This window comes from Fusarium poae, chromosome 2 (assembly GCF_019609905.1).
Source record: "Fusarium poae strain DAOMC 252244 chromosome 2, whole genome shotgun sequence".
Taxonomy (NCBI): domain Eukaryota; kingdom Fungi; phylum Ascomycota; class Sordariomycetes; order Hypocreales; family Nectriaceae; genus Fusarium; species Fusarium poae.
In genome coordinates, this window is record NC_058400.1 from 9600971 (window position 1) to 9619696 (window position 18726).

Consider the following 18726-nt stretch of genomic DNA (forward strand, 5'->3'; position numbering starts at 1 on the left):
AAGCTTTCACAAAGTGGGATATTCACCCTCGCTGGCGACTTCGTGAAACATCCTCTCGAGATCCATATCGAAAGATCCTTGACCCAAAGATTGCTACATCTCTTAGAGGGCGGCCAAAGAATACAAAGCAAGGAGTGCCAGCAGACCTTATACCTTCTACAATATCTCAAGAAAGCAGTCGGGCCTTAGCATCTCAGCCGCAAGCATCTCAGTCCCAAGCGCCTGGGTCCCAAAAGAGAAAGCGTGGCCGCCCACCCGGAAGCCGGAATAAGTCAACCCTAGAAAGGGAGAATAAGAGCCAAGAAACTATCGCTACTCAAGGGACCACAATGGGTGAAACTATTTACGTTGGGGCTGGGAATACTACAGGCGTTCGCGCAAGTGGACAGAGAATTCAGGCAAGTGTGCGAAGAACGAGAAGTCAGTGGGAGTTATTATAGGTAGATAAATATAACCTATATTAGAATTAAATTCGTAATCCCTCTGATATATCTTTTGTGTAAGACCAGACCTAGTAATAACCTCTTTTCTACAGTGGTAGTAGGATTGTTAGGTGGGATTGTTCCTTGCAGGGATTACAGAAGTACTAGTGGGGTAATATTTCTTTAACCAATTAAATTACTTAAAAAGTCATGCGTCCGTAAGGTCATGCGTCCGTAGTAAAAGTATCATGCGTCCCTATCAATTCCCATATGAATATGCATGAATATGGATACGCAAGTACATATTATATTCATATATTATATGGATATGAATATGAATATATTCATGCATATTCATATAACTAAGGCCTTATTTGAATATTCATATAGCCATGTCTAATCTCGCACTTGAAGTCTTGACCGTATGTGTATCGATTTGCCTTGGATTGGGCCACTGCCTAATACGCGGCGTTGCAGACGCTAAATGCACGCCTCTGGTCGGACTGCCCGCTTCTCCTTGGCCACTCGGCAGTCGCCCACACAGCTTTGTGGAGGCTTCCATTTTACAGCACTTAACGAAGCATCATTCTTTCACAATTTCGGCCTCCACTTACCACGCTCTAGGTATATAACTGGGGTCCGGCGGCAGATGGTGGTGGGGAGGTGGCTGAGCTGTTTATCTGAGCAGCCTCGCGACGGCTTCGTGCCGGCCCGCGGCGTCCAGCCATTGACGTCGTTGGCCTCCAAGTATCTTTGCTTTTGCTGGGGTTTTACGGGCCTTGGTAACTTGGTGGGGCTGAGCAGTCGAAAGGTACCGTATTTGAGTGGGAAATGAAAGGGCGCTAGCACGACATGGGGCAACCGATGAACTCCAGTTCACCCCTATTAGATGAAGGAATAAACGTAAAAACTTGTATATCCTCGGTAGTATCCCAATGACGGCAACGAAAGACCCCCATGCTACAGCCCTAGAGTAGAGAGACACTATGGCCAAGCGCTCTCTACACTCTTCCAAGAGTTTAATTCATGGAGACTGACCCGTTTAGGTCGTCCGGAATTCTCAGGAGTGGTTTTTTGTATACAGTCATCATCGCCAGTGTCGTCAATCTTGCGCTTCCTTGTCCTACCACGCTCAACTTCGCCATGGGTATCATCTTTCGTGGCCCGAGTAAGTGGAAGCGAGAACCACGAATCGGGTGGAGGCCTGGACCATGAATCATCGCAATAACCACTATCTAGATCCGATGAGGTCTCATCGTGGTGAGCATCATATTCCTCCACTTCGTCATTATTGCATCCTTCCCCTCCTCTTGACCTCTTCTTGGGACTCTCGCTTCTTGACCTCGCAGCCGCAAGGATACGGCGGCACCTCTCTGGATCGGCGCTCTCGGTGATGTGTTTTCGCGACCCGGAATCCCAGGTCAGGATTCGCCGTGACTTTGAGGAGGCGTAGAGAAAATCCCGGAAAACAGTGGGAGAGAAGATTGTCCAAGCAAAGCGAGCTAATAGGCATTCAACCGAGACCACCGACGAGAGGGCATGCAACCGTCGGTTGTGCCACAACCTCGGGAGCTGTCCGCCTGGGGTAGAGTTGAAAACGTGTCCTACTAGATGAGGCACAGGTGTAGACTCCTCGTCTCCGCCCTCAATCTTGGGTACAAAACAAAAGTGCCGCTCGTCAAACACCCTATGAATATCGCAGCGCAAAGGGAGGAAATTTGCCCGCCCATTCATCGGATCAGTAGAAAAAAGATTTGTCTGACAGTATTGAGACATGTCGTTTCTTGACCACCAAACCGATTGTGACGAGGGGACCAGATGCGCCTGTTCGACGCCGTCGACGTAATTACTAAGACAACAACACCCGTTGCCGATGGTCCGAGTCCCAGCCCCAGCATGCTCCAGAACATCCAACTGCTCTTGAAGCCGTCTCCATATAGGTGGCAAGTCATCGTGAGGGAATCGCCAATCGCCGAAGCGTGCGATGACGGGGTATGGGTGGTCGGTCGAGTCGGGAGATGTTGAAGTCGAAGGAGAAGGGAGACAGAAAAAGTAGCTTTTCTCGCGGAGAATGCCATCTTGCGGCGGGTCGACCTTCGCCGTTCCGCTTCGATCGCGCGAGAAATATCCATCCCATCGGTTCGCAGCGAGGATGGCACAAGCCGTGTGTGCTGTGTCGTGATGGATGCCGCCGTCGTCGAGGGCGGGCAAGGAGATGAGGACATCACCATTTGGATCGTATTGTTCTTGATCGGGCTCGTGATATCCTGGATGGAATATCTTGACAAAGCGTTTTCCAGAGCTAACAGAGCTCCCGCTTAGAGCTTGTGGCTCATCGATTGGATCGCGCAACAGAGGCATGGAGCTTTTGTCGATGTGGTAAATGTTTATGATTATGTTTACTGTCAGGTTTACATTTGGTCTCTCGCAAAGTGGGTCTTTGTCGGAACGGACTAACAATGTTCCATAGTCTTATCTCTTATCGGCTTTCCCGTATCCGTACTTCCAAAGAGCACGTAACGCTCTAGGGTAAGATAGAAGGCGGGCAGCGTGACAGGCCAAAACACGAACCGAAATTCATGTCACAGCCCATATTGATGTGAGGTAATGAGATTGATTGATGTAAGGTTGAAGATCTAACTACAGACAAGACATGTCCTTCCTAGCTATATATACGTGACTGACGGATCGGACTATCTATATACCATCCATCATGTTCAACCTCAACACTCCCACTCGATCCAAAGTCACATATATTCATAGCTTCAGTCCTGCCCTCCTTGATCTTCGTAATAAACTTCAACATAAAGTGAAAAACCCAAATGATTGTAAAACACCTTCATGGGTGAAAAAGTCTTGGGAAAACTCCATGTTGTCCAAGCAGTTATCTCGTCAGTCTGCTCCCACTGGTTCCAAACTCACATTCCTGGATCTATCACAACTCCTAGGGCTTGTCTAAATACTTTAAACTTTGGGACAGACAGTCCTTTTGTAAGTCCATCAGCCACTTGTTCATGTGTTGGGATATATGTGAATTTGACGTCTCCTGCTTCGGCAAGTTCTCTGCAGTAATGTTCTCTGATCGCTATGTGTTTTGTCCTTCCATGATGTTGTGGATTCTTTGTGAGTGCAATGGCTCCTTGGCTATCTCCGAAGATGACAGTCGTAGTCAAGTCGGATTGTTCTTCTGTCTTGACAATTAGGTCTTGTAGTAATTTTCGCAGCCACATTGCTTCCTTGGCTGCATGTGTTTGAGCCATGAGTTCAGCTTCGCATGTTGACAAGGCGACTGTTGTCTGACGCTTTGAACACCAGCTGATAACACCACTTCCAAGCTGGAATACGTATCCCATAGTCGATCTCCTGGTGTCTGGGTCTGATCCCCAGTCTGCATCGCAGTATCCAGACAGGTCCTTCAGTTGTCCTTCAAACATTAAGACATAGTCCTCAGTTCCTTTGAGGTAGCGTAAGACACGTTTTACGCCACTGATATGTTCTTCCGTTGGATTCTTGAGGTAACGGCTAAGTAATGAAACTGCATATGCAATGTCTGGTCTAGTCCCCAGCATTGCATACATTAATGAACCGATTGCTCTTGCATACCAGGTCTTGTCTTCGTCTGAGGCCATGTAATCTTGTCCTGCCTCCTTGAACTTTGTGTCTGGAGACACAGGCGTCTTGACTGGATGACAGTCTTCCATTCCAAGGTCGTGCAGTATCTTCTTGATGTATGTCTTCTGACTGAGGTACAGTCTTCTTCCTGCACGATCTCTCTTGATTGTGATCCCAAGGTAATGATGACATGGTCCAAGATCGGTCATTTGAAATCGTTCAGATAGTTGTTTCTTGACTGTCTCAATTTCACTCATATCAGGACCAACGATTAACAGATCATCCACGTAGACAGCAATGTATGTTGAGTCCTTGACGAATATTCCTACATCGGCGTGTACTGGTTGAAACCCCAACTTGGTTAAATAGTCAGATAATGTCTGATACCAGATCCTTGGAGACTGTTTGAGACCGTATAGTGCCTTGTTCAACTTGTATGCTCGTCCTGATTTGTCGTCAAATCCTTCTGGTTGTTGTACCCAGATATCTTCATCAATCTTTCCATACAGAAATGCCGTCTTTACATCCATTTGTTCAATGTGATAGTCCATTGCAGCAGCGATTGCAAATATTGCTTTGTAACTCATTGGTTTCACAACAGACGCAAATGTCTCGTGATAGTCAATACCTTCCCGTTGCTCAAAGCCTCGGACGACAAATCGTCCTTTGTATCTGACGATTTGTCCATCAGCTCCACGCTTGATCTTGAAGACCCATTTTCCTCTCAATGGAGACACGTTCTGAGGTGGGTGCGCAAGGTACCATGTCCCATTGTCTTCAATTGATGTCATCTCTTCATCCATTGCCTTTTGCCACTCGTCCCATCTGCCACTGCTCCTAGCTTGTCGGAATGTCTTGGGTTCAAGATAATTTGCTGAGAGAGCGTATGGCGCCATGAGGCTGACGAGCAAAAATCTGTCATCTGGGCTTGGTGGATTAGCCACCAGTCCAAACTTTGATCTCTGTTGTGTCGCTGGTTGTGGTGCAATCAGTTCGGGATGATGTTGCGTGGCTGCATGAGGGACATTGTGTGTATTGACTCTGACATTGTCATGTTCCCTCAACTGGAAAGGCGGGACGACTGTAATGGAGTCATGGATGATTTCTTCGTCCTGTGGCGTTGATTGATGACTTGATGATATGTCATTGTCTGACATTGTGTGGGAAGTCGTCTCGTATTGGGTCCTGGTGGCTTGAATAGAGTTTGAACTAGTTGAACCTTGTTGTGGTGATCTTGCCTGATGAGTCTTAGTCACATGGACTTCTTCGGATGACTCGGGAATGTTCAGTTTGTGTCTGGACTGGACATTCCGTCCTGTCTGGTTGTCCTCATTTCCCTTTCGCTTCCTTATGGATGTCTCGTCGAAAATCACATTGTTTGTAATAAAGACTTGGTCGTTGTCTCCCAGCAGAATGTAGTTCCTTGATCCTTGATATCCTAAGAGTCTGCATGGTCTTGTCTTCTCTTCCATCTTCTTCCTTTTTGCTGGAGGAATAAGCGCATATCCCTTGCTTCCAATTACACGAAGATGTCGCAAGTCTGGCTTTTCTCCAGTCCAAGCTTCCCAAGGTGTCACGTCCTTCCCGGCCACAGGACTTAGATTCCTAATGTAATTGCAGGTACGTAGGACAAATGGCCACCATTTCAATGGTAGTCCTGACGAGATCATTACAGGATTGAGTTTTTCCAGGATAATCCTGTTTCCCACTTCTGCAAGTCCATTCTGTTGGTGTTGGTCTGTGGCTGTGTAGATGATTTCGATTCCTAGATTCTCACAATGTTGTTGAAGAGAATGGGAGACGTTCTCCCCTCCTCTGTCTAGTCGCAAGAATCTAAGTCGTCTTGTGGATGTTTCTTCAGACTGAAGTAACTTCACAAACACTCCTTCGAAGTCGGATTTTTCCTTCAATGGGAAGATCCATGACATCATGGTGTAATCGTCGATAAAGAGAGCCCAGTATCTGTATCCATCCACTCCCTTGGTTGGAAATGGACCGGCGATATCTGAGTGGAGACTCTCAAATGGTCTTGTCCCCTTCTTAATGTTATGTGTGTGGGGAACTTCTTTCATCCTTCCAAGACTGCAGCCGTCACACTTTGGTCCTGGTATCATTGGTTGAAGTCCTGTGGGTTGTTCTTGTAACTTCTTGATGTTTCTTTCCCCAAGATGTCCTAATCTGTCATGCCAGATTCTCAGGTTTGGGTCCCGAATCTCAAATGAAGCAAATGCTGTCTTCATCTCTTGTTCCTTTTCATTGATAATGTAAATGCCATTCTTTCTTGTGGCCGTTATGATGGTTTGTCCTTTTCGAGTAATAATAGCCTTCCCGTGTTGGAATGTAATAGATGCTCCTTCTGACTCAAGGGCAGACACAGACACCAGGTTCACACATGCGTCTGGAATAAGGAGTGATTGTCGCAGGACAATTACCCCGCTTGCTTGTGTGTTGATCTTGTATGTACCAATGCCCTTGGGCATGACTTTTGTGTCTGCGATGCCATTGATTGGATTGCCATAATAAGGTTTAAGCTGGCTGAACTTTGTAGGCTGGCAGAAGGTGTGTGATGAAGCGCCACTATCGAGGATGTGGATCTTTTGTAGTGTCTGTGCAGTCTCAGACAATCCGGCTGATGGTGTCATGTCGTTGAATGCCATGAACCCCATTCCTTGCTCAAAGATCTTATCGGTTGCAACCATGGTTGTGTGGTTTCTTTCGGAGTGATCTTGATCTTCAGTCCTTTGGCGTTTGGCCCTTTTAGAGTAGAATTCTCTCTTCAAGTGTGGATGTGTCTTCCAACATCCGTCTGCGTCGTGTCCTGTCCTGTTGCATGTTGTACAAGGTGGTCTCTCCTTGGAATTAGTCTTGAATCTGTCTCTTGACTTTGTATTATTCCTTGCGACCAGGGCAGTCTGTTGATTCTCCCGTTGTTTCATGGCTTGTTCCTCTTGTTCAGCCTTCATAACTGTCTCAGTAAAGGACACAGGTTGTCTGATAATTTTTTCACTGGCGTCTCTTTCTGGTAGAATATTGTAATTTTGACAGAATGAGGTTAGGAAGACTGAGTAGGTTGGGCCTAGTCCAGTGAGGAACTTATTAATAAACTGTGGGTGTCCAATGGCGCAGCTTTCATCCAGTTCAAGTAGTGCTGTCCTAGCCTTTTGAAGTTCATCTGCGAAGTGCATGATGCTTGTACAATTCTCAAGACACAGGTCGTGGTATTTCTGATCAAGCTGTTGAAAATGTGCGCTTCCTTTTGGTCGAAAATGATTCCAAGCGGACGTGATGACATTGTCAACAGTCTCACCGTCTTTGACGCTTTTCTCGACCATGTTTCTGCAATTGTAACCCAGTCGGTTTTTGATGGCTGCGACTGCTTTCTCTTGTCTGCTCTTCCATATCTTCGTCTTGAACGCTTAAGGTTTCCTGGTCCAGGTTTGTGACCCCAACCCTCAATGATGGCTGAACCTTGTTGCGAGTCAGGAGGTCTCCGTACCCCGCCATGGCCAGATGGTCCTTGATTTCCCTCACCCACTCGATGGCATATTCTGGTGATTCCAGCTTGTTGATTGAGGTGAGATGACTGAGACCGTATTCCTTGGAAGACATCTTGGTGGCCTTGTCGATGGACTGTCTGAGTTAATCTTGTGTTGTCTTCTTCGTCAGAGCTAGGCGAAGTAAAGTATGTAAATGTGTCTGTTGACGTTGTATCTTCAGATTCTGTGTCGGATTGAGGTGTCTTTCGTTCTAGTTCAGCAGTTAAATATGGGAAATTGTCTTCGTGAAGATATCGAAAGAAAGTAGGGTTCTTTAGAGATTGACGTGGGCGGAGATTATATTTATGTCCCTTCATCTCTAGTCTTGTCAGCTGACTAATATCTTCTCTTTGTTATTTAATAACTAGTAAGGATTGTCTTAGCCTGGATTGATTTCTTGAAAAATCATTAAATAGAGGTGTTTTCCAGTTAACTCCATAGTCGGTTATTTACAACTAGCTTAACGGTTAGCCGTAATGTTTAATAAATCATCATTAGCGCAGTAGAAGGCAAGTCGTTTGACTTTAAATTGCCAATAATAATAAGAAGAAGAAAGAGAATAAATGATGATATGTATAACCCGCTGTCCGGGCTCATAACCTATTGATGTGAGGTAATGAGATTGATTGATGTAAGGTTGAAGATCTAACTACAGACAAGACATGTCCTTCCTAGCTATATATACGTGACTGACGGATCGGACTATCTATATACCATCCATCATGTTCAACCTCAACAGCCCAAGACAGGACAGCTTACCCTAGATCTACAAGTGGATCACGATGCTATGGAGCCAGCAGGGATACCGTCCGCTCCAAGCCCTCCTCTCATTGGTTTCGCACCCGCAAAAGCGACTAGGGTGTAACGATAAGTTGACAGGGCTGTAACGATATTTCGTAAGCAGTCTCTTTGAGCTCGGACCATGCTTTCGTCTCAACAACGAGTTGAACAGTGTGGCTAACAAACCGACCGACCTAGACCGGCCCCTTCGGTCTGTCGGTTTGGGTTGGTCAAGGCTCCCGGTCGGTCGGTCTTGGTCTGTCTGGGTGCGCTGCCACTCGGTCTAGGTCGGTCTGATAGTCCTATACCGAGGTTCAACCGGTGCAATTGAAATGACTCCCTGAATGCTTGCTTACTGGATACAATGAAACCCTTTCTGCTATTCTACGGAGGCACTACTAACGAACTTAGACTACCAGCCCTCTCATTAGCCACTGTTTTTGAAGCTGATCGGCCTCGACTACCTCAGGTGCTAGCCGGTTGCGCTCACCCGTGATCATTTTCTTGGTCTGGCTAAACACCCTTTCGCATTCAGAACTCATGCAAGGAATCGAGAATAGATCTAGCGCCATTCGATATAAAACTGGATATTCCAATTGATGTCGATTCCACCATTCAAGAGGGTCTGCAACATCGAGATCATGAGCGTAAATTGGCCGTGTCTGAAATATGTCAAGCTCGCTAACTGCCTTGACCTTCTTCCGCTGCGTATTCAAGGAGCGGATTGATCTTTTCCCAAATGAACTGTAGTCGTTAACGTCAGCTTCAATCTCATCGACTTCACCTTCCAAAAGCCCCGCTTGAGCTTGAGCTTCAACTTCAGCCTGTCGGGCGTATTCGCCAAACAGGCTACCCACAGCGGACTGCATGTCGTTATACCATTGCGGTCTATCCATCGCAGTTTTCCAGTGCCGCTCAAAGTAGTCATACCCATATGATGGGTGAAGGGCTAGCGCTGCTCGGTAGACAGGTGTACGGTCCGATTTGACGTAATAGTCTTCAAGCTTCGCCCATCCGCAGTCGATTCCCGACTTAAAATGGGAGGGCTCCTCGAACTGAGTTTCCTCCGCGGCCTGCTTGAATTTGACAAACAGGTAGTCCATTGTCTTGAGAGTCTCCCACACTGCACCATGCCCGCCCTCTACGCCCGGTTTACTAGCGTTGCCCTCCATAGTCTTCGTAAGGATGTAAAACGGCTTTAGGAAGTCGCAGGCTGGCGGTCCATTCCATTTCCATCCACGCAGCCTCTTGTAGAATGGATGGGCGTCCATGTAGGCCCACCGTGGATGGAATGGATGGAAATGGACGCTAAGAGTGGGCCCGTGGAATGGATGGACGTGGAAATGGAAATGCGTGGACGCTATAAAGGGACAGTACACGTGATCCTCCCACCTGTTGCCTCCCGGGCCTCCGCAAAGCTCATTTCAGCTAACACATCAGTCCCTGGCACCTTTATATCCTCAAGGAGCTTCTCAGTGCTCTTAACATAGCCTCCGCAATGCCATGACCTCACCGTCTGTGTCATCCCGATCGTACTAGCGTCCAGCCTGGCACGATCGTCGCCATTCTACGCGGTACAGAATGCAGTTGCATGGAGATGCTCGAACGCGGCACCATGACGCGAAATGTCCACGACCCAATAGCTGTTATGTTCTGTTTAAAAATACCTTAATTTGTATGTGAAAATGCCTGGTATATAGGTACTTGAGATCTCTACCGACCATGGTCTACCCTGAATTACAGGGTATTTTAGGGACTAGGCTAGGGAACCCCCTACCAGTCCATCCCCCTGCTTCCATTTCCACCTATCCATTCCACGAAACCCTGGCGTGGATGGATGGATTATGTAACGGCCAGCTCCATTGAATGGATGGAAATGGATGCACGGACCATCCATTTCCACGCCGTGGATACGTGGACGGTGGACGTGGAATGGATCGCCAGCCTGTTTCAGATAAATACTCAACTCAGAGCCGACACTACGTAGCGCAAACTGTGTTTTATCGGCTGGCTGGTTAGGATAGCATGCGCTGTGGAACAGACGAGGTGAAAGGAGGTCACAGCGAGCCACTGTTTCTAGAAGCCTAGAAACATTACTATGTCAGCGTCGTATGGATAAACTAGATATTATATTAGTGGTCCAAACTATACCATTAGCGCTATAATTTACGATGTTTGCGACGTTATTCCGATTGTGTGCTTTTCTCCACGTACACGATAAATAGCTCTTCGCAGAGATTATGTATGCTGGGACCCTGACCAGTAGCTTCTTGAGTATTTCTTACCCGACAAATGACTACGAAGAAACGTGCTTTCTGTCGCAACAATGGAGCTGGTAAAAAATGGTTCGTTGGATCTCAACGCGGATCTCAAGTGTACCTAACAGATAAGCACGGCCGCTTTCAGTTGTACTCGAGTCTACTTCTCAGCGATCTCTCTTGTACACCCAGATGGGTTGATTCGAGCCAACTTCTACGCTCGAATTGGACGCTATTTGTCTAGAAAATGCATTAAAGCACTTTTACCATATTGTCAAAGAATGGCTGATGCAGATTTCTATAGGCGATCTGGCGACGAGGAAAAGAAATTTCGGCCGGCTCAGTCGAGCCAAGCCGTGATTTAAAAGGTAGTTAGAGTCTTCAAAATACAAGCTGATACCGTGGTATCAAGACTCTAAAATGAATAGCTACAGAGATCTAGCAGAAGAATTCATCCCATTGCTAACGTCGGTGGCACCACATAATGATTCCAGGCTAGACAGTAGCCTGGTAAACATGGAAGCAAGGATCAGGCTTAGTGAGGCGCTAGAATCTATCCAAGAGACAGAAGAGCTCATGGCACTGGCTCTGGTCGGATTATCCGAGAGGCAAGTTGCATTCACCATCATGCTCCATGATATGCCAGCTGGAGTCCGTCTTCATATCCTCAATATTCTTCCGCGGTGTTCATATGAGGAGATAATGTGGTATTTTTACTTCATTGAGGAAAGTCGCATCCTTCACGATTCAAAAGGTTATTTCAGCACAACTATGACGAAACGTGTACTTGGTACCATTAAGCACAAAATGGGAGGGATAGACGCCAATGGCAGCAACACCAATTGCCACGTCTGTAAAGAGCCATTCATGGAAGAGGGTGAAGATATCGTATGGAAGGAGTGTAAGGCTCACATCATGCATACTGAGTGCTTTCAGGTAGAGGTGCTGGAAGGTAGAAATCCACTCTGGGGGTACTGTAGTTGTGTGGCATGAAGAGTGCAGTAACACAGGACTCTGCGCCAGTATCTCATAGGAATGTATTCAAGAACGAGGTAGGAAACAAATTGAGTCGAGCATATTCATTCATCGTGGATCGCCAACCGATCCCTCTGTCTCCACTTGATTTGCATTTATCCAATCTAGCATTTGTACCCCTTCTTACACTATGCTGTACATTAGCTATGAAACATAGATATGAGTAAATGCTAAATATGCCCATATTTGTCCGTTTTCGTTTCAATTCGGATATATGGTCTTTGAGGTTGTGCACGCTCGCCGCTCGGTGTTAAATTGCAATCGGTCCAGCCAGGTCCACCTATTTTCTGTGCTCCACGAGCATCCTTGGTGTGGAAAGCCTATATTGTTACGATTGTCTAGGTGAGACATATATGCCTCGATGTTAGGTTAACGCCTTCTGCGATGCAATTTATACTGATAACATCACGGGTACAGGGTGATGCGAGTCCAGCGTCAGTAGTTTATTATAGATTTTATTTTTTAGATCGGCCCAAAATGGACTAAACGTGGCGCACACCCCTGTACTAACGACGCTAAGTATGATCCCTGCCTTTCGTACTCACTAACAGCATTTAGCTGGGTACCAGTGATCCCAAGTGAATTTAGACTCCATGCAGGGCCGGCTAAAATGAAGAGGATGATCCGTTGTGTGCCTTATAAGAATTAAGTAACTGTAAGTCGATTATGGTACACGTCTTCGAAGCCCGGACGCCGAAATATTCAGATCCTATCGTAACTGAGACATAGCGGGGTTAATATCCGCTCTGCCTGTGCATCTGGCGTGTGCCGCACTTAGTCCGTTTTGGGACATTCTCAATACAACATCAATAATAAACTACTGACGCTGAACCCGCACCACCCTGTACACTAACCCCCGTATCTAATAAGACGCAGATACTGGCCTCCGATGGCAGTTGGCAGTACTGTGATATTGTCAGGGTGATTCACAAAGAGACATTCGGCTAAAGACTAAGTACTGAGCACGCACTTGTACCTCCGCTCCAAAACAACATGCTCTTTGTAGAGTCTAGGTTCTACCTGACAAGAAGATGTTTTGTCAGAATTTGGCCGCTTTATGGGTGCGTAAGCAATTTCTGGCCGAGTAAATGAAGTACTTAGATGTACGGCTGCTGCCTGGTAGTTTAGGGCGCGACTTGGAGAAGCGGATGCCAATTGACGGTGCGAGTCGTAGGTACTGCCACTGAGCTCCGCCAGGTAAGTACGTTGACTTGCGTGTCATTTGTCATCTGCAAAATCGTACACGGTGTGAGCATATACTTATGGCGATAAATAGAATTCGAATTTTTATTCAACAAGGGTTGTTGTAGGAGAGGAAGGTGTAAGTGTTCAATATTGTATTACGACATTCATAACCGTCCTTACAAAAAGAAACCTTGAACAAGGACTACTAAGCCAAAAGAGGAGTAATAGTGAGCCAGATATGAGGATTTCTCATCCATAAATATAAGTAGTAAAGGAGAGCCTGATCGAGTGATTCAAGTCAACTAGAATCATATTGCAATGAAGAGAGATAGAGATTCATTGGGCGATCTTGAAAGCCCACCAGCAAAAAAGAAACAAACGGGGTATTATTATGATCGTCCTGACAAGCGAAAGATCGAGGAAACAGGCTTGCACTCTGTACCAGACCCATTGCCTAAACGAGTGGCACGCCATCGCCCTGTTACATTAACCCATGATGATGGCGTGGGATATGAAGCTCAATCGCTTCCAGGACCCGAAACCCGGGACTCTGTCTACTCCGTTCGAGTCAAAAACTACAAGTTGTTCGAGTCCTCTGTGAATGAAGAAAATTTATGGGATTATATGGCGCAAATCTATGAAGAAAGCGACAGGACGACTTTGGCAGAAGTAATGCATGACTGTCCGCAAAACCTGCGTTTAGCGACTTTGGCGAGATTGGATGCAAAATCAAAATCAGTTCTCCTCAGTCAAATCTCAGATATCGAAAGGCAAAAGCAAAAGAACGACCCGAAATCTATTTTTCCAACAATCATGACAGGCATGCTAGCCCGTGAACACTCCAGCAGCCCAATTTGTATGATATGCCACGATGGATTCTGTAGTGCAAATAGGGAGAACCCGGTTGATATCGAAAACGTCGTAAAGAAAACATGTGGGTCTCATATAATGCATTGGGCTTGTTTTCGCCGGAAAGTTATTGATGGGGAGATGCCCCTCCATGGTCCATGCGCATGCTTTGAGGATATATCCAACAAGATGGAATTTTAACCTCCACATGGGCAAGCAGTGAGGTGGTGGAAACTTCTGAATACATCCTATCCTCCAAGATCCTAGCTTATTATACAAGCCTTTAGACTCATGAGAAGAAATAGTGTTGAGAAAGCTAGACAAAGTAAGGATTGTACTTCTACTAGGGCCAGACTACATGGTGGCTGCAAAGAGAATCGCTGGGTATGCTGGCAGTAGAGCAGGAGCTATTCATCCGCGAGCTAGAAAATTTTATGATAGATGGCGTATCAGATTAGATGCCTATGTAAATACATGATTGTATTGCCCTCGTCGCTCGCCTTTCGATTTCACCCTTCTCTAATAGCCAGATATGTATTTGTTTTAGCATTGTCATAAACGCCGCCATCTGACCCCTCCGTCTTAGCAGGGTTCGGATCAATTCAACGAGCATCAATATAACACCTCGTTGATAGATAATAGATGATTACGTAATGACAGGTGGGTTGATTGATAGAAGTTGATAAACAAACGACATTGATTGATAGATGTTGGTATCCGTTGATAGGTGTTGCACCCATATTTGCTGACAAGCCAAGCCTCTAGCTGTTAATCCTCAGATTCTTCGACATCTGGTATCATGTTGCCCGTCCACTTCAACATTGGATCAAGATCCTGGATCACACCAGCGTGGTACCAGCTCCGGATGGTCTGACAGAGTGAAAGAGTATCGGCATGCAGTCGGTTGCGCAGAGGAACCACCATGTGACCGGTGACGCTAAACAGACGCTCGACCTCAGCACTCATGGGAAGTACAGTGTGTAGATCTAGAGCCATGCGTGATAGCCGAGGGTATTTTTGCCTTCTCTTGTGCCAGTAAAGACGCGGGTCCTCCACATGCTTATCGCCTGCAGCGTGATCATGCTCCCATAGTTCAAACTCATCCGGCTCAGTTGCCGCTGGCGACGCACATGGTGACAAGGAGGCTGACGTTTGCCCGCTGACGTCTCGCCTTTGCTTTTTGAAGTTTGTGAATTTGTTGGTCGAAAGACGAAGGGCTTTCCTAGGCGGCTCGAGGACGTCTTCAGCGTCAATCGGCAAATCTTTGTACTGTTCACGCCATAGGCGGTACACCTGTTGCCTCGCTGCGTCGATCCAGTTGGGGTGATCTTCGTACCACCCGTCGAAAGCGTCCCAACGTTTCCCAGGATTCAGAACCGCGGCAGCGTAGATCAATGGTGATTCACCCACCTTCGCGTAGTAGGAATCGAGCTTCTTCCACGCATTGTTGACGTTCACGACCAAATGATCACCTTCAGGAAGACCTGCCACGATGCCCTTCGCAGTCTCGAGGCCGTCGAGGAGAAACTCATATGCATCAAGGATTTCCCAACTTGCGCCATGAATCTGGTCAATGGCTTCCTCGCCAAGGCTTCGCTGTTTCTCGCGAGACTGGGAGTCGCCCTGCAGGGATTTGATGACAAGCTCAAAATTGAGAAGGATGTCATGGAGAGCTTGTATTGCCTCCCAATCACTCTCTTCCAGCCTACTGCCTTCCTGGAGAAAGTAGGGTTCTCTGACGCCCTTCCTCAAGTTGCCGCATCTTGTTCGGTTCTCAGAGTCGAAATGTGCCCTAGCCTCGAATATGAAGGTATCGTAAAAAGGCTTTAGTCGAAGCGCGCGTTGCATCATGTAGAATTGCGAAAGCCATCGGGTGGCATTGTCGGTGACAACCTTAACTGGTTTATGGGCTTTGAACCCAGAGTCTTCTGCTGCCTCTCGAATGCGGTGCTCCTGGGCCGAGATAAGCTTCCTCGTCCATAGGTCTGACCGATTGACTTCTTGACAGAAGTTGTGAAGCTTCCCAATGGGTCCTCTCTTCCTCCACTGCTCGTGTTCGCGCTGCACAGTAAGCAGGCCATCGTTAACATCCCGCTCGAAAGACTCATAATCTTGGCCGAAAAGAAGGGCCTTTACAACCAAATTTATAACATGACCCAGGCAGCGAACTCTGCGCTCTGGCCAATGAAAGCCCAGGGCATCCCCGATTTCCGCCAAAGCCGTATCGTTGTTCGATGCATTGTCGACAGTGAAATATCCGATCTTCTTCTCGATATCGTAGGGGCTGATGACTTCGAGAACCGCAGCGGCGATATTCTTCTCAGTATGCCTGCCATCCATTTCAGGCAGACCAAGCACAATTTTGTGGGGTTGTGCCTGTCGGTCGCGATATACGGCACTGACACCATAGAGTGAGAGGCCGTTTGTTGAAGTCCAGCCATCAAAAGCAAGATGAACTTGACCAGGGCTCTCCTGAAGCGTCTTGGCTACCAGCCCCTTGTTTTTCTCGTATTCGCGAAACGCAATCGCCCGCACGCTCTTGTCGCTGATGTGCGCGCGTTGGATGCCGACCGAAGGGCTGAGATACTCGAGGACTTCGCGAAGAAAGGGATGTTGCGCGGTGCGGAAGGGCAGGTTGGCGCTGACCATCCACTTGACCATCTTGCGTTGGAACTCCTCCTTGTTGAAAGAGGCAACCAGTCGATTCGCCATAGCTTGCTGATTCGCGTCGTTGACGTCGAGGCCAAAGAACGAAACGACCGACATCTGATCCGCCATGTCATGTGGACGTTTCAGAGTATTCGGTACGGTTCGCTTCGCGCTCGCGTTGCGCACGTTGTGGAAGCTCGAGAGATGTAGCTCAACGTTGCTGAGGTTTCGAGCGTCGTAGTGTGAGGGTCGAAGGTCTCGCTTCTTAACGCAAAAGCCGCAGACCCATGTGGCACTGTTGCCCGCCTTTGAGATATCGAAGCCGAACTTCCATACCCATTGTCTTGTAGATGACCTGCGTTCACTGAGGGTGTAGCCTTTGAATCGTTCGAAGACGAAATCATGATCCTCGTCAGTAAGGTCCAGGGGTCAGAACCTGTAAAGTTGGCATCATGAGCGTGGGGATGAGGGGAGGCTGATTTGCTTCGCAAAGGCGTTGACGGTGTGGATGATGGAGCAATGGTGGCCGAGCTCTGCATTTCGTCAGGTGGTTGCTGTTGGCGAACGCGTCAACGACGCGTCTCGTTGCGCGCGAAATATCTTGCCTCGGTCCGCCCACCTACCCTGCAGTCCGCCGTCAACAAACATCAACTTCATCAACGTTGATGCCATCTCGTTGAATTGATATGTCTTGGCGAGTAATGAAATTGATTGATAGATATTGAAACATCTCTGACGCCCGTTGATTGATGGTTGATGCTCGTTGTAGCTTTGTCGTTAGCTCACATGATATTACAGCGAAGCACACCATGTGTACTGGATGCATCAATAATGCGTGAAGGTGGGTACGCAGATGACAAAGCTCAGAGGTCAACGTCAACAGGGATATGACAAAAAGAAGGCAGAGAGAGGGAAGGCACAAACCAAAAAGAAGAACTGGCAACAACAAAAAAAATAAAAAGGAAAGGAAAAAGAGATAGGGGAGAAGCGAAAGCTAGAAGCTAGGCCTAAGGTCAGCTTAGCTTGCGAGGCTAGTTCTCGGGCTTACGCGACGCTAGAGCCGGAAGTCAGTGACGATGCAATTAGCGCAGACTCCACCATGAGTCCATGATCGTCCTCCAAGGACGACTCAGCAAAAAGACGGTGAGCTTTATGGATCGCAACTACTCTAGTAGTCTCTTTTCTGGCCCCTAATGCGGCAGTTCATCGTCGTAGAGGCGTTGCAGATGGCATGGCTACGCAACACAAGCAGCTTCGCCAACTCATCCGAGCATCGCAAATATGTTGATGGAGTAACTGGAGGAGGAGCTTGGCCCCATGTATGCCGGGGCCCCGCAACTTTCATGGCACATGCTTTGGCGGTGTAGCCGGGCTTTCGTCGAGCAATATCCCGAAGGGGTGGCCCAAGATGCGAACCAGGACGACGCGCTGAGCTGGTTTGCTGATTCCAGCGAGAAGTTAGCGTCATTCGCAGTTGGCCAAGCGTTGAATTCGACGAATGGCAAACCCTAACGAACCGATTGACGGTTCTGTCTGTCTAAATGGCATCGATTTGTTTCTGTCGGGATTTTGAAAGCTGCTCCCTCCTGTATCGGCAATGTGAAACGGAAGTGCTGGCTATTTCACCCCATAATACTTACGGCTGACACGACGGGCTTTTAGCTGTTACGTAATTGTAATGACGGCACTGATACTACTTCTCCATGTCGCCTTACATGTCTTCGACGGGGTCTTGGGGTCAACGGTAGCGAGAAGCTTAGTGCCGCCCTAATAGGAATCAATCCATCCACGTCATTATCCGGCTTTGTGGATTGATGTAAGACCCCTGTCACATTAACTGAGGGATTTCCTAATTGGACAATTCAGGAACCCGCCGACACCTCATCATTTGTCGGTGCCCAAGTAGAAGGCTGGCGGACTTCGGTATGCCCCTCGTTGTTGGTCGGGTCAAGAGGTAAGTCTGCCATCTCGGTTCACCGACCGTATGAATCGAGTAAAAGAGGAGACATTTGGGTTCAGGCATTATAACGCGTCGCGACGTGTCGCAACGCGTCCGATGTTTTGCATGGTTAGATCTGTTAGTGTTTGCGCAGAGGTATAGCAAATATTAACGAAATATATCAGGGTACTCATCCCCATGACTAGCGTCCACGTCAATCCACTCACTCTTTTTAGAAGGCAGGTTCCGTGTTCCCCTTGATGCTAAGTCTTGTCTGGGGTTGAAGGTCAGCTTGGCAGCGGACAAATAGAGTCACTGATCGATTTGCAGTAGTAGTAGTGTTTCTTATGCCTGGGAGAATGGATCTTAGAGGGCCTGTGGCTACGCTAAATTGTTTAAAATAGCATCGGTTGTCAAGGTTGTAGTCATTTAAGCGGGGTTAGAATGGAATGGACTTATTC

The 18726-nt window shown here is 47.4% G+C and overlaps 2 protein-coding genes across 2 annotated transcripts; one reads left to right on the top strand and one right to left on the bottom strand.

Moving 5' to 3' along the window:
* Window positions 1-1406: 1406 nt before the first annotated feature.
* Window positions 1407-2783, bottom strand: FPOAC1_007270 (uncharacterized protein; the record flags this gene model as incomplete). Its single annotated transcript, XM_044851738.1, has 1 exon — window positions 1407-2783. One exon carries the CDS (start codon window positions 2781-2783, stop codon window positions 1407-1409), a length of 1377 nt encoding a protein of 458 aa, XP_044710450.1.
* An 8341-nt stretch (window positions 2784-11124) lies between these two features.
* On the top strand, window positions 11125-12225 carry FPOAC1_007271 (uncharacterized protein; the record flags this gene model as incomplete). The annotated part of the gene is made up of 2 exons (XM_044851739.1): window positions 11125-11544; window positions 12202-12225. 2 exons carry the CDS (start codon window positions 11125-11127, stop codon window positions 12223-12225), a joined length of 444 nt encoding a protein of 147 aa, XP_044710451.1.
* Window positions 12226-18726: the final 6501 nt, after the last annotated feature.